General features: G+C 37.1%; 1 protein-coding gene and 1 long non-coding RNA gene across 3 annotated transcripts; one reads left to right on the forward strand and one right to left on the reverse strand.

Moving 5' to 3' along the window:
* Positions 1-7,220: 7,220 nt before the first annotated feature.
* On the forward strand, positions 7,221-7,997 carry LOC147299550 (uncharacterized). The gene has a single exon (XM_086231096.1). It carries the CDS (start codon positions 7,221-7,223, stop codon positions 7,995-7,997), a length of 777 nt encoding a protein of 258 aa, XP_086087222.1.
* Positions 7,998-8,883: 886 nt separating this feature from the next.
* LOC147299551 (uncharacterized) lies at positions 8,884-10,839 on the reverse strand. 2 transcript variants are annotated; one of them, XR_015119940.1, is made up of 4 exons: positions 10,602-10,839; positions 10,205-10,500; positions 9,970-10,020; positions 8,884-9,245 (listed from the first exon to the last, which is right to left on the reverse strand). It is a non-coding gene; the product is annotated as an uncharacterized LOC147299551 (long non-coding RNA). The 2 variants fall into 2 exon arrangements; XR_015119941.1 differs by having other exon boundaries at positions 9,381-10,020.
* Positions 10,840-12,812: the final 1,973 nt, after the last annotated feature.

A 12,812-nucleotide genomic window follows, 5' to 3' on the forward strand; every position in this document is an offset into this window, starting at 1 on the left:
TAGAACATACATTGCAACCATTGTATGGTGAGTGTTGGAATATTTAGTCTAAACTTTATTCATTGTTTAGGGTTTATTAGTACAGGGATTAGTGTTATTCTGTCTTTTTTCTTTGTTTTATTGTATGTGGTTCTATTATAACTATTTGATTAGAGTTTTTATATTTGCTTTCCTGCAATAATTCTTTTCAATGTTGGCACGTACTGCTCTGCTTGGTTAGTGAGGGTTTTAAATTTTTGTTTGGTGTTTATTTATTGAGATTTGAATATTGATTTAACTGGATGGTATTTAATTTAGGGTATCTTATGATCATTGAATTTAGTAGTTAGAAAAACATTAGGAGTTGAATATTGAAAAAACTAAATAGTAAAATAAAAAGAATTCTGTAGAAAGGGAAAATGGGTGTCTAAAGTAAATGGGTCCATCAAATATTAAATCTTTCTTATTTAACACTATTCAGATAGTTTGAATTATTCTTTTATTTTAATTTTTTTTGTCCCATGCTCTTTCAAGTAATGATCTGTGACTTTGTCATGCTTTTTTTTACTCATGGTTTACTTACTCATGAATATTAAATATTGTTTTGATATTGGATATTGTTTTGGTCAAGTTTGAGTTTATCTAAGCATTGTTTATTTATTTTCCTATATTTGTAGATGTGGAGGAAGAGTTTGAGCCATTAATGCATGAGAAAGGGAAAATGCTTGAAGAGTATTACACTTCTATTCTTGAACATGATAAGGTAGTTGTTGAGGATTACGCTGAGTCAAATGAGAATAATGATGATAATAAAGATGAAGATTCTGATTTTTTTGGACTCTGCCTATGAGCAAACAGACGATGATAAGGCATTTGATGATCATGTAGACCGCAACGCAGAGTATGCAGGCCTAGAGCAACCTGATATCAATGAGAATGAAGATCCTATTCTTGGGGCAGCCAAAAAAGCAATTAAGAAGATATTTGTTGAGACTACTGGGACATCTAAGAATGGAGGGTCTACTACTGACACTTCTAAGAGGAAGAAGAACAATGCTAAGCCATCTAGGAAGAAGAGAGGTCCCCAGATCGAAACATATGTTGTTGATTCTACAGATGAGAATGCTTCTGAAGATGAGTTGAGATTCCTGGATAGTTCATCTGGAGATGATGAGAGTGGGAGGCCTAAGAAGAAGCTCCCTAAATTTCATGTGTTCAACCCCAAAACAGATATGACAAATCCAATGTTTATGATAAGACAATTTTATGCATCCAAGAAAATGTTCAGAGAAGCAATAATAAGGTATGCAATCAACATTGGGAGAGAGATCAAAGTTAGAAAGAATGACTCAGTGAGGGTGATGGCAAAGTGTCAAGGAAAGTGTCCATGGAGCATCACTGCAAATAAGTTTGATGAGAGTGGTACTTTTTAGGTAAGAAAATTTGTGAATAAACACAAATGCTCAAGGCTATTAAAGAACAGAAATGCCACTGCTACGTGGTTATCCAATGAATATTTGAACCACTTCAGGACTGATCCTAAGTGGAATGCGAGGGCTTTTGGAGAGACTGTCAAACAAAACCATAAAGTGACTGTGTCTAGGGCTTCACTGTACATAGCAAGGAGGAAGGCTCTCAAGGATGTTGAAGGGACATATGCTAAGCAATATGGAAAACTTTGGGACTATTGTGTAGAATTGAGAAGGGTTAACCTAGAAAGCTCAGTATTTATAAAGACTCAAGATAATGGAGATGGAACACTTAGCTTTCATAGGTTGTATATTTGCTTGGCTGCTTGTATGAAGGGGTTTGTAGATAGGTGCAGGCCTATAATTGGACTGGATGGATGCCACATCAAAGGGCCACATCCAGGACAACTATTAACAGCAATCGGTATTGATGCTAATAATGGCTTGTACCCAGTTGCATGGGCAATGGTGGAGGTTGAAAATAAAAGTTCATGGTTGTGGTTCTTGAAGCATTTGATTGAAGATGTGGGGATAGTGAATGGGTACGGGTGGTCTTTTATAATTGACAAGCAGAAGGGACTTGTCCCTGCACTTGAAGAGTTGCTGCCAAACTCTGAACACAGACATTGTGTGCACCACTTCTACAATAACTTCAAGGTCACTAACAAAGGGCTCACATTGAAGAACATGTTGTGGAATGCAGCTAGGGCCACTACTGTGGCTAAATTTGAACATGAGATGACACAAATTAAAGAGGCAGATGAGGATGCACTCTAGTTGGATAAGTTTTCACCAAGACATTGGAGTAGGTCACATTTTAGCACATGGCCAAAGTGTGACATACTGCTTAACAATTTATGTGAGTAATTCAATGCAGGTATCATCACTGCAAGAGACAAGCCCATTCTCACCATGCTAGAAAGGATTAGGATGTATGTTATGTGCAAAGAATGACAACAAGAAGGGAATTAGTGGGGAAATGGACAGAAGGTATTGGACCCAAGATATTGAAAATAATGGAGAAGAACACACTTGCTTCTTCCTGGTTCTCAGCCGCTTGGCATGGGGATGGGAAATATCAAGTCTATTGTCACCAAACTGGTGGGAATTATGCTGTGGACATTGATGTTAGAACTTGTAGCTGTAGAAAATAGGCTTAACTGAGATCCCTTGTCTACATGCATTATCTAGCATATTTTGGAGGGAGTTGGAGCCTATTGACTTTGTTGATGATTACTACAAGAAAGAGGCATACATGGCAGCATATGAGCCATACATCAACCCAATGGCTGATGAGTCCGAGTGGCCAAAGACTGGACAAACTCCCATTTCTCCTCCAGTGTACCATAAACAGCTTGGAAGGCCAAAAAAGAATAGAACTAAAGAGGTTGATGAGGTACACACAACATATGAAAATGATCCAACCAAGTTAAGAAGGTTGTATATCAAGATAAAGTGTGGCAAGTGTGGTCAAGAAGGGCATAATATAAGGTCTTTCCAGAGAAGGAATAACCAAACTCAGGTATGATTTTGGTATGTTGAATAATTGCTATTTTGGTTGATGGTACTATTTCTGAATGGCTTTCATTCTTCAAATATTGAGAAATTCAACTCAAAGGCAGAGTGGAAGTTTAAACGTGGCTCTACCAACTAATAGGCCTTCTCAGGTATGTTTTTGGCATTTTGTTGAATTCATGCATACAAAGGCATACAAAATGACCAGTATTTATTTTATGCATGCAGAGGACCATCCAAGCACAAGAAAGTCAAGGAATTAGCACTGCAGCACATGGCATTCAGCTCCAAGGAAGCCAAGCACATGGCAGACAAGCCAAAAAATACCCTGTAAGTACTACATGGCATTGGTACTTGAACTTTTTGCCTTGAATGTCATTACAAATAAATTAACACTCAAACATTTACTTAAATTACAGGTTAAAAGACCAAAATATGCCACTGGGAAGACCAATGCTACACAAAAGTCCAATGCTCAACATTCATCATCATCTCAACCTTAAAAACACCATTATGCAGAATTATTATTTTGTGAATGTTGAAAACTAGACATCATTTTGAGACAGGGTGTGGTGTGGATTGTTGAAATTGGGGCATTTTGGAAAGTTTGATTTTGATTAATGGTGTTATTCACAAAATTGGTCGTTTTTTAACATCATCATTTTGGTACATTGAAATGGTTTACAGCTTAGGATTCACTTGAGATGAAATGGTTGTAATCTTGGTGATTTTGGTACAATTATTACTAAAGCTTTAATCTCAATTCCCTACTACTCTACCCACATTTGGGTGTTGTTGTTTTTTTTTTTTTTTTTTCATGTACTTGTCTCAACGTTGTGGAAGTGCAGTATTTGTAAGCATGTAGCAACAATTTATTCCTTCTTAATTTTGTTCTAATTGATATTTGAAATGCAAATTATATATTAGTCCTTTTATAAACATTATCCAATTAGCAAACATTATATATAGTGGCTTAACAGTTTGAAACTAGTAATGAAAGCTTAGATTTTCTTATCTTAATATTGTTTATAATAGTAGCAGTATTAAAAAAAAAGAAGAACATTAAGGACTTTAAAAATCCCACTGTTGTAGTGGAATTTTTAGTTAGTATATTAATAGGCTTTTAGTGATTTTATAACAGTAAAGGAGACAACAAGTTTTAAAAATATCCAATTTGGCTTATTTGATTTTCTTCACGAAAGTAACAATCTATTTTCTGACTACCTTTTGGAAATTGAAGGAAATGGTGAGAAACAAGAAAAATGGAGGGAAATTGGTCATTTGGGTCAAAGGGGGTCTAAATGGACATAAATACTCCCATAAAAGTTAACTTTTGTTAAATGAGTGAATGAAAGTATAAATTTGTACCAACTTGATACACTTTGAAAGTTCGTGGGCAAATTTGTCACATTTTGAAATTCGTGGACCACTTTGAGACACTAGTCAAAGTTCGAGGACTATTTTTGTATTTAACCCTTATTTTTACAACAAGGGCATTGATTTAAATGAGCAAGAAAAGAAAAATAGAACTTAAATTAAATAAATTAGAGTAAGGAATTACATAAATTAAAATGCATAAAAGAAAATAACTTTCATAACTCGATCTCCATAAATTCCAGTCCCAAGGGGCTGGAAATTTCTCACTAAACTAACTCTATGCAGCTAAAAGAAGAACAAGAAAAAGAGAATGAAAATGATCCTGAAATGGTAGGCATAGCCTTCTTTAAATAGAAGCATAGCAGTAGGAATTTTAGGGGTTGTGGTTGGCATGTGTCGCATGAAGAGTGGCCAAGAAGAGAGAGGGACACGCACGGGAAGGGAGGCTGGCATCCTCCAGCTGTTGTGATGCCACGTGTTGCGTGGCTATTGGAGGAAAGGAAGATTAATCAAAGGAAGTGCGCTGGAAGATTTGGTGAGGCGCCACGTGTCGCCGCTTGAGTTGTGGAGAAGAAGATTAATGAAGAGAAAAAGAGAAATAGGCGGAGAGGAATGTTATGAGGCAGCTGCTGTGACTCTTCGCCTCCCCAAAGTGATTTTGGGCTTGCGGAAGTCGGCTGCAGTTTGGGCTCTTCTTCTTTCTTCCATTTTGGACCATTTTCTTCTTTTATTTTTTTTAGGCTTCTCATTTTAAGTCCTACAAAATAAAAATACAATAATTAATTAAAATAAATCCTAATAAAACATTAAAACCTAGAAAATGAAACAAAAACTAATAAATCTACTAATTAACTAAATAATTAAAATAGGAAATAAAAATACTAAAAATGCTAAAAGACATAGACAAAAATGCATGATTTTAAGGATATAAAATATATATAAATTGAGCTCAACAACCTTCACCAAATTAAGCAAATTTATGCTTGTTTTAAAGCTCTACATCATCTCTTTAAAACCATATAAAAATCATGCAAAATGAAAGGTTAGAACTCTAATTATAAGGCCCAAAAAGAGGCCATACTGAAATGCGAATTTTCTAGAAAAATTTCAGATTTTTCATTTTTTTTTGCTTTCTTTTCTTTTGTTTTCAACTCTTAAAATATGTTCTTATGGCTATAATAAGGCAATAAGTGACTTATTTTTTTGTTTTAAAATATTAAACAAAGATATGTGGTCAAAAGCTTAAAACTCAATTTTAACAAAATTGATAAGGACACCCCTTTCAATTCAGAAATTTAGTGTATTAAAGCCTACAAATAGAAGAGAAAGGTTAGTAAATTTAACCTTCTAAATTGAAAATGAAAACTTCAAGTATTTATCTAAGGTGGGTGGCAACTACTAACTGATGTTGATAGAGCTTCAACTTCTTTTTCTCTCTTTCTCTCACCCTTTTTTTTCTCTTCACTCTTTCTCTCACTCTTTCTTTCTCTTTTTCAAATTTTCTTTCTTACTTGTTACTTGGTTCAGTTAACTTGGTTTTCTATTAGGTTATAGGAGTTGTAAGTATAATCATGTTTTAGGGTGATGACTCAATCCCCCTCTGTCAAAATCTCCACCCTTGGTAGAAAAAAAAAAAATACTATGGATGAGTTTGGGACATCTAATGGACGTAGTGTTTATCTTACTCTTAGTTAATTGTTTATTATTTGTTTTCCTTCATGGGTTGGGCTATTACTAATTTCTATAGGACCCAACTTCATTTGGGCTAGCTTAAGTGATGTAGCCAAAACAATTATTATTATTTTTTTAAATTTAACCCAAACCCACTAGTTCCATACATAACCCAACTAACTTATAAAGGGACAAGCCATTGCAAACTTCATTTCAGAATCCACATTCCTACCTGACGCTGAGCCCTTCTCCGCCATTATACTGACCACTGACCCACCTACTTCTTCAACTCCAGCAATCAGGTCAGATCGCCCAATCTGGTCTTTGTATGTTGATGGGTTTTCCAACCAGCAGGGCAGTGGTGCCAGAATTATTTTGATTGCCCATGACCAGACTACTATCGAGTATGCTCTCCAGTTCGGCTTCAAGGCATCCAACAATGAGGCTGAATATGAGGCCCTCCTTGCCGGCTTATCTCTGGCAGTACACATGGATGTTGAGCAACTTAGAATCTATAGCGATTCTCAACTTGTGGTGAACCAGGTCACACAGGAATACCAGACAAAGGGCGAACGCATGACAGCTTACTTAGCCAAAGTCCAAAGCCTACTAAGTTAGTTCTCAGCATACCAACTCATACAAATCCCTTGGGCAGACAATGAGAGGGCAGACGCCCTAGCTCGCCTTGCCTCGGCTATTGACCAAACCTCCGGAAGGTCTGTCCCAGTCGAGTTCCTACCCCAACACAGCAGCACTGATGCTATGGAGGTCTGCCAGTCTGAGCACCAAACTAGTTAGATGAACCCTCTCCTAACATTTCTTAAGTATGGGAACCCACCTGCAACCAAGACCGAGGCTCGGCACCTTCCCCATTGAGCCTCCCGGTATACCATTATCAACAAAAAATTATACAAGCGGGGTTTCTCCATACCATACTTACAGTGCCTTACCCCCGAGCAAGGCGACTGGATCCTCCGGGAGATCCATGAAGGGGTATGCGGCAATCATGCGGGGGCTCAATCCTTAGCCCACAAGGCCATTCGCCAAGGCTACTATTGGCTGACCCTCCGCGCTGATGCTAAGAAGCTCACTCAGAAATGCATCAAGTGCCAAAAATTTGCAACTTTTCCGCGCTAGCCACCCGAGCTCCTAACCACCATGAACAGTCCTTGACCCTTTGCCTAATGAGGCATAGACTTAATCGGCCCAATGATAGAGGGGAACTATTTCACTAAGTGGGTAGAAGCTGAGCCCTTGGCAAAGGCAGCCACCCAAACCATCAAGAGCTTTATATGGAAGAACATAATTTGCCGCTTTGGTCTCCCCTACGCCATTATCGTTGACAACGGCAAACAATTTGACAACAAGGAGTTCAAATCATTTTGCTCAGCATTCAACATCAAGCTTTTCTTTGCCTCTCCCGGTCATCCTCAGGCCAACGGACAAGTTGAAGCTGTCAATAAGACCATCAAACATACCTTGAAGACCAAACTTGATACAAAAAAGGGAAAGTGGCCTGACCTCCTACCCGAAGTCTTATTGTCCTACCGGACGACTTGTCGATCCTCGACCGGGGAAACCCTATATTCCTTGGCCTTTGCTTCTGAAGCCGTAATCCCAGTTGAGGTCGAACTTGCCTCATACCGCCTCGACACATTTCAGCCAGAGAGAAATGATGACCAGCTAGCCCTAAGTCTCAACCTTACTGAGGAGCTTCTGGCCCGGGCTGAGCTACACAAGTATGCCTACCAGCAACGGGTCACTCGGTACTATAATTCTAAAGTTAAGCATCGCCACTTCCGAGTGGGGGACTGGGTTCTGCGCAGCACCACCTTGGCCAAGACGGGTGCTCTGAAACCTAACTGGGAAGGATCATATGAAATCATTGAGGTCGTCTGTCCGGGCACATACAGGCTCCGTGCCACAACAGGCAAGAAACTCGGCCACCTATGGCATACCAAGCACCTCCGTTACTTTTACAAGTAGACACATGATGTAACCCCCCAGGGACTTTTTCCAGTTCATTTATCTTATGTTGCTTTAACAAATGAATGTCCTACCACAAACACCTTTTTACTCATTTTCATTCAAAGTGTTAATTGTATGTATGGACTCTCGGGTCATCAAACATCTGACCCTACCCATATCCGTACCCTGCATTCCAGGTAAAATAAGTATAATGCATTCAAGGAAAACTAAGTACCGTGCATTCAAGGAAAACTAAATACCATGCATTCAAGGGAAACTAGGTACCATGCATTCAAGAGAAATTCTACAATACCATGTATTAAAGAGAAGGGCATCCTACCCAATAACGGGTCGGACACCCTCCAAATCATCCACATATAATCAAGTACACACTTAATAATCAAAACAGTTTGCAATTAGGTTCGTGTCACATCCGACCCGACCATATAACTCAAAAACAAAAATAGGGCGATGGTCCGCCCACCACTGCCTCCGGGCCATGTTTGCTCCAAACATTTATTTGGAATCCTCTCCTAGACCACCACCTTCTAGGGGTGGGCACGGTCCAGTACAGTCCAGTGCTCACCCCAAACTGTACACTGAACTGTAGAGCTTATCTAGTCCAGTCCAGTGCTAAAAAACTGTAAATTTTGGCTCAGAACTGGACCAAACTGAACTGGAACAGTTCCAATTCAGTCCAGTTCACTGTTTAGGACTGGGCCTCACTATTTGGGCCTTAGACCAATTAAATTTTTGGGCCAAAAAAATTTTAAAACATGTTTTTTAAAAATTTTTAACAACAAATCACAACACTTTTTTTAACAACAAATCAAAACATTTTTTTTAACAACAAATCAACCATTTGTTGTTCAAGTCACAAGTCACAAGTCACAACAATTCAACATTTAACAATTAACATATAAGATATCAAGTCATCAACATTCAACCATTACATTTTTTGTACCATTCCACAACCTACAAGATATCAACCAATAACCATTTCACCATTGTCTAAGACTCCAAGTGAAAGTAAATAAAAAAATAAAAACCAACCAAAGCTAAAGAAGTTAATAACTTACTAAGTTACAAGTTACCAAATACAAATTACAAACCAACCTAATACAAATTACAAAGTACAAACCAATCAAATACAAATTAAGTTACATAACTACAAAATAACACAAATTAAAATACCCTAGCCAATCATCAACTCCCTGCCACCAACCAACCATCAACCCCCTGCAGCCAATTGTCTTCAAATAACCCCTGTCAACAACCAATTGTCTTCAAACATTACAAATAAATAACTAAATAACTGAGCAACTAAACAATAGAATTCAACTTATCAAATTAAAGTTTTTGAATAGACATATACAGATACTCATCTGATTCAGTTATTACATATTATGTGAACAAAATCATCCTAGCTCCTTTCTTCCTTATGCATGAACTATCAAATTCAAACTAGAAAAAAAAGTTCCAGCATAAAAATGCTCATTCCTGACCATTTATTATCTCAGTTATCACACAAGGAGCTATCCCTCTTTAAAGAACTCTCTATCCAGAATTACCCTTATGTTTACCTATCTGTAATTCACCATCTCCTTCAGAAAGAAATAGAAGAAACAGAAACATAAAGTGCACTACATGCCTCTAGAGAAATCAAAAGCAACCCAATGGCAGGTGACGAATTGGTTAATTGCAAGATCATCAGTTTCTAGACTATATTATTTCATATAAACTCTAAAAGAAGAGGAAAAACATTTAAGCACCATCAATGAGACAAAAACCATCAACTACAAGAATGACAGTTTAGATTCAACTTCTTGATAATTTAATCAACATTAAAAAGTAAACAAAATTGTTGGAATAGTGAACCCTGAGAATTTGCACGGACTGATAACTAGCTATGCAAACATTAGCTTGGTTGGTTTCCACAATTTGAGCTGAGTGAGTGAGTGGTCCGAGTGGAAGGAGAGGAGATACTTACCACAAATGGTGTTCTGTCTTTTTTTCCACGAATGGGTCTAGACTCTGGAAGCTAGAAAATCAAACCCAAACAACAAGTAATTAGTAAATCAAAATTATCAAACCCAAAACCAAGTAAATCAGAAAATCAAACCCTAAATCCCCAAATCAAACCCTAAACCTAACCCAAAATTAAACCCTAAATTAGTAAATTAGACAGAGTGAGATACTGAGATATGAGAGATGAGAGAACTTACCGACGGGTCGAGATGCGAGATCAAGAGGCAACACACTGAGACACTGAGGGGAGATCGAGAGGTGTTTGAGTTTCTGTTTAGGTTGCGAGAGGAAGATCGTGACGGCGACGGACTGAGATGATCGTGGGTTTGACTGTTTGAGACACTGAGATGTGAGAGTGAGAAGGGAGAGTGAGACACTGAGACGTGAGAGAGTGACTGCGAGTTGGCGACGGCGACGGGAAGAGAGATGAGAGAATTTTCTCAATTTAAACCCTGAACCGTTAAACCTCAAATCCCCAATTCAATTCGAAACCCTAATTTCAGTTCAATCATAATATGACAGACAAAAATAAGAGAGTCAGAGATGAGAGATGAGAGTCAGAGAAGAAAGTGAGGGAGATGAGAATGAGATTACCCTTTCGTGGTGGCTGCGAGTCTGCCTTCTGAGATGAGAGATTTGAGATTCGAGATGAGAGACAAGAGAGTGAGAGATGAAGGATGAGAGGTGAGATGCGAAACTGAGAGGTGAGATCGTGAGAGGTTGAGAGCTGATGAAAGTGATGAGATCGAGATCGAGATCGAGAGAGGGCAGCGCGACGCGAGTTTAGGGTTTGGAGAGTGGAGACTGAGTGAGTGTCGAGAGACGAGAGTGATGAATGAATGAATGACTGAATGAGTGATCACTGATCAATACACTAAATTGACTTACTAATTTAGTCATCTAAATTGACTTAGATGAGTGAGTGAGTGGTTGTTTCAATTGGGGGTATTGGGGTAATATTTGGTTAATTGACTAAATTAGTCTAATTGAGTAATTGAGGTTTCAAACTTTCAATTGGGTAATTTACTAATTTAGGAGTAATTGGGGTTTCAATTGGGTAATTGACTCAATTAGACTAATTCTAATTGGGGTTTCAATTGAATACTAAATTACTAATTAGTCTTATTGGGGTTTCAACTTTCAATTGGGGTTTCAATTGGGTAATTGACTAATTTAGGAGTAATTGGGGTTTCAATTATGGTTGATTGGGGTTTGGAGTTTGGGACCTTTAGGCAATTGGAAAAAAAAAAATAACAAAAATAAAAATGGTTTAGGGTTGATTGGGGTTATATACTTATATAGTTATATATGTTATATACTTATTACTTATATATGTATAGAGTAATTAATATAGTTTAGGGTATATGATTATAATTGTATTAGGGTATAGGGTTATAGTTGACTATGAGTCTAATTGGGGTTTCAATTGGGGTTATATAATATATACTTATATAGTTATATATGTTATATACTTATTACTTATATATGTATAGAGTAATTAATATAGTTTAGAGTATATGATTATAATTGTATTAGGGTATAGAGTTATAGTTGACTATGAGTCTAATTGGGGTTTCAATTGGGGTTATATAATATATACTTATATAGTTATATATGTTATATACTTATTACTTATATATGTATAGAGTAATTAATATAGTTTAGAGTATATGATTATAATTGTATTAGGGTATAGAGTTATAGTTGACTATGAGTCTAATTGGGGTTTTATTGGGGTTATATACTTATATAATTATATATATTATATACTTATATACATATTACTTATATATGTATAGAGTAATTAATATAGTTTAGGGTATATGGTTATAATTGTATTAGGGTATAGGGTTATAGTTGACTATGAGTCTAATTAGGGTTATATAATATATACTTATATAGTTATTAGTTATATATGTTATATGTTTATTACTTTTAGGGTTTAGGGTATAGGGTTTCGATTAAACTTTAAACCCTAAACCCTAATACATAATTTCCCCTATTAGAAGTTTATAACTATATACTATACCCTAGAACTATAATAATTTTAGTATATAGGGTTTAGTGTATATATAAAGAATATATTAATTGTATTATAAAAGGTATAACTAAAATTATATACTAAAACATTATTAGGGAAAATTATATCAAAAGGACTAATAATATACCCCATTTTTTAGTTAAGGACTCGCATTTTACTTTGATTAAATTAAGGACTAGTATTAACCAAGTATTTCAATTAAGGATATTTTGTCACTTCCGTTAGTATTTCCGATAAAAACTAATCATGTGAGCTGCACATGACCAGTTTGCAAGGGCAAAAAAGTATTTTCAAATTATTATTTTTTATTAAATGTATAAATAATTAATAATTAAATAAAAAAATGAAAAAACTGAAAAAAAAAAAAAAAAAAAAAACAACCTAGTCAGCCACCACCGACCGCCCACACCATCTTTTCCCAGATAGCAACTCTGGCCAGGCCTCCCTTCCTCACATTCCCTCTCTCCTTTCTCCTTTTTTCTCTTTCGTCTTTCCCTATCTCTCCTCTCTATTTTCCTCTCTCCTCTCTCATTTCTCTCTGCTCACTATCACTATCTCTTCGATCAGGAGCTGAGGCTCGGGTGGAGGGGCGTCGCTGGCGTAGGGGAGGGGGATCGATCATCACCGGCCGAAGTGGGGATGGGGTCTTGGTGAGGCTCGAGTGTGGGGTGGGCTGAGCTTGGGCTAGGCGAGTCGAGGCAAGGTTGGGGCTGGGTGAGTCATGGTAGGGCTAGGTTGGGTGGGCCGGGGAGGGGATGGGGCTA

The sequence above is a fragment of the Dryas octopetala genome, chromosome 1, assembly GCF_963921425.1.
Source record: "Dryas octopetala chromosome 1, drDryOcto1.1, whole genome shotgun sequence".
NCBI classification, from domain to species: Eukaryota; Viridiplantae; Streptophyta; class Magnoliopsida; order Rosales; family Rosaceae; genus Dryas; species Dryas octopetala.

Excerpts from the sequence above, each read along its gene's own strand:
- LOC147299550 (XM_086231096.1), top strand. The coding sequence starts at position 7,221 with ATGATAGAGGGGAACTATTTCACTAAGTGGGTAGAAGCTGAGCCCTTG.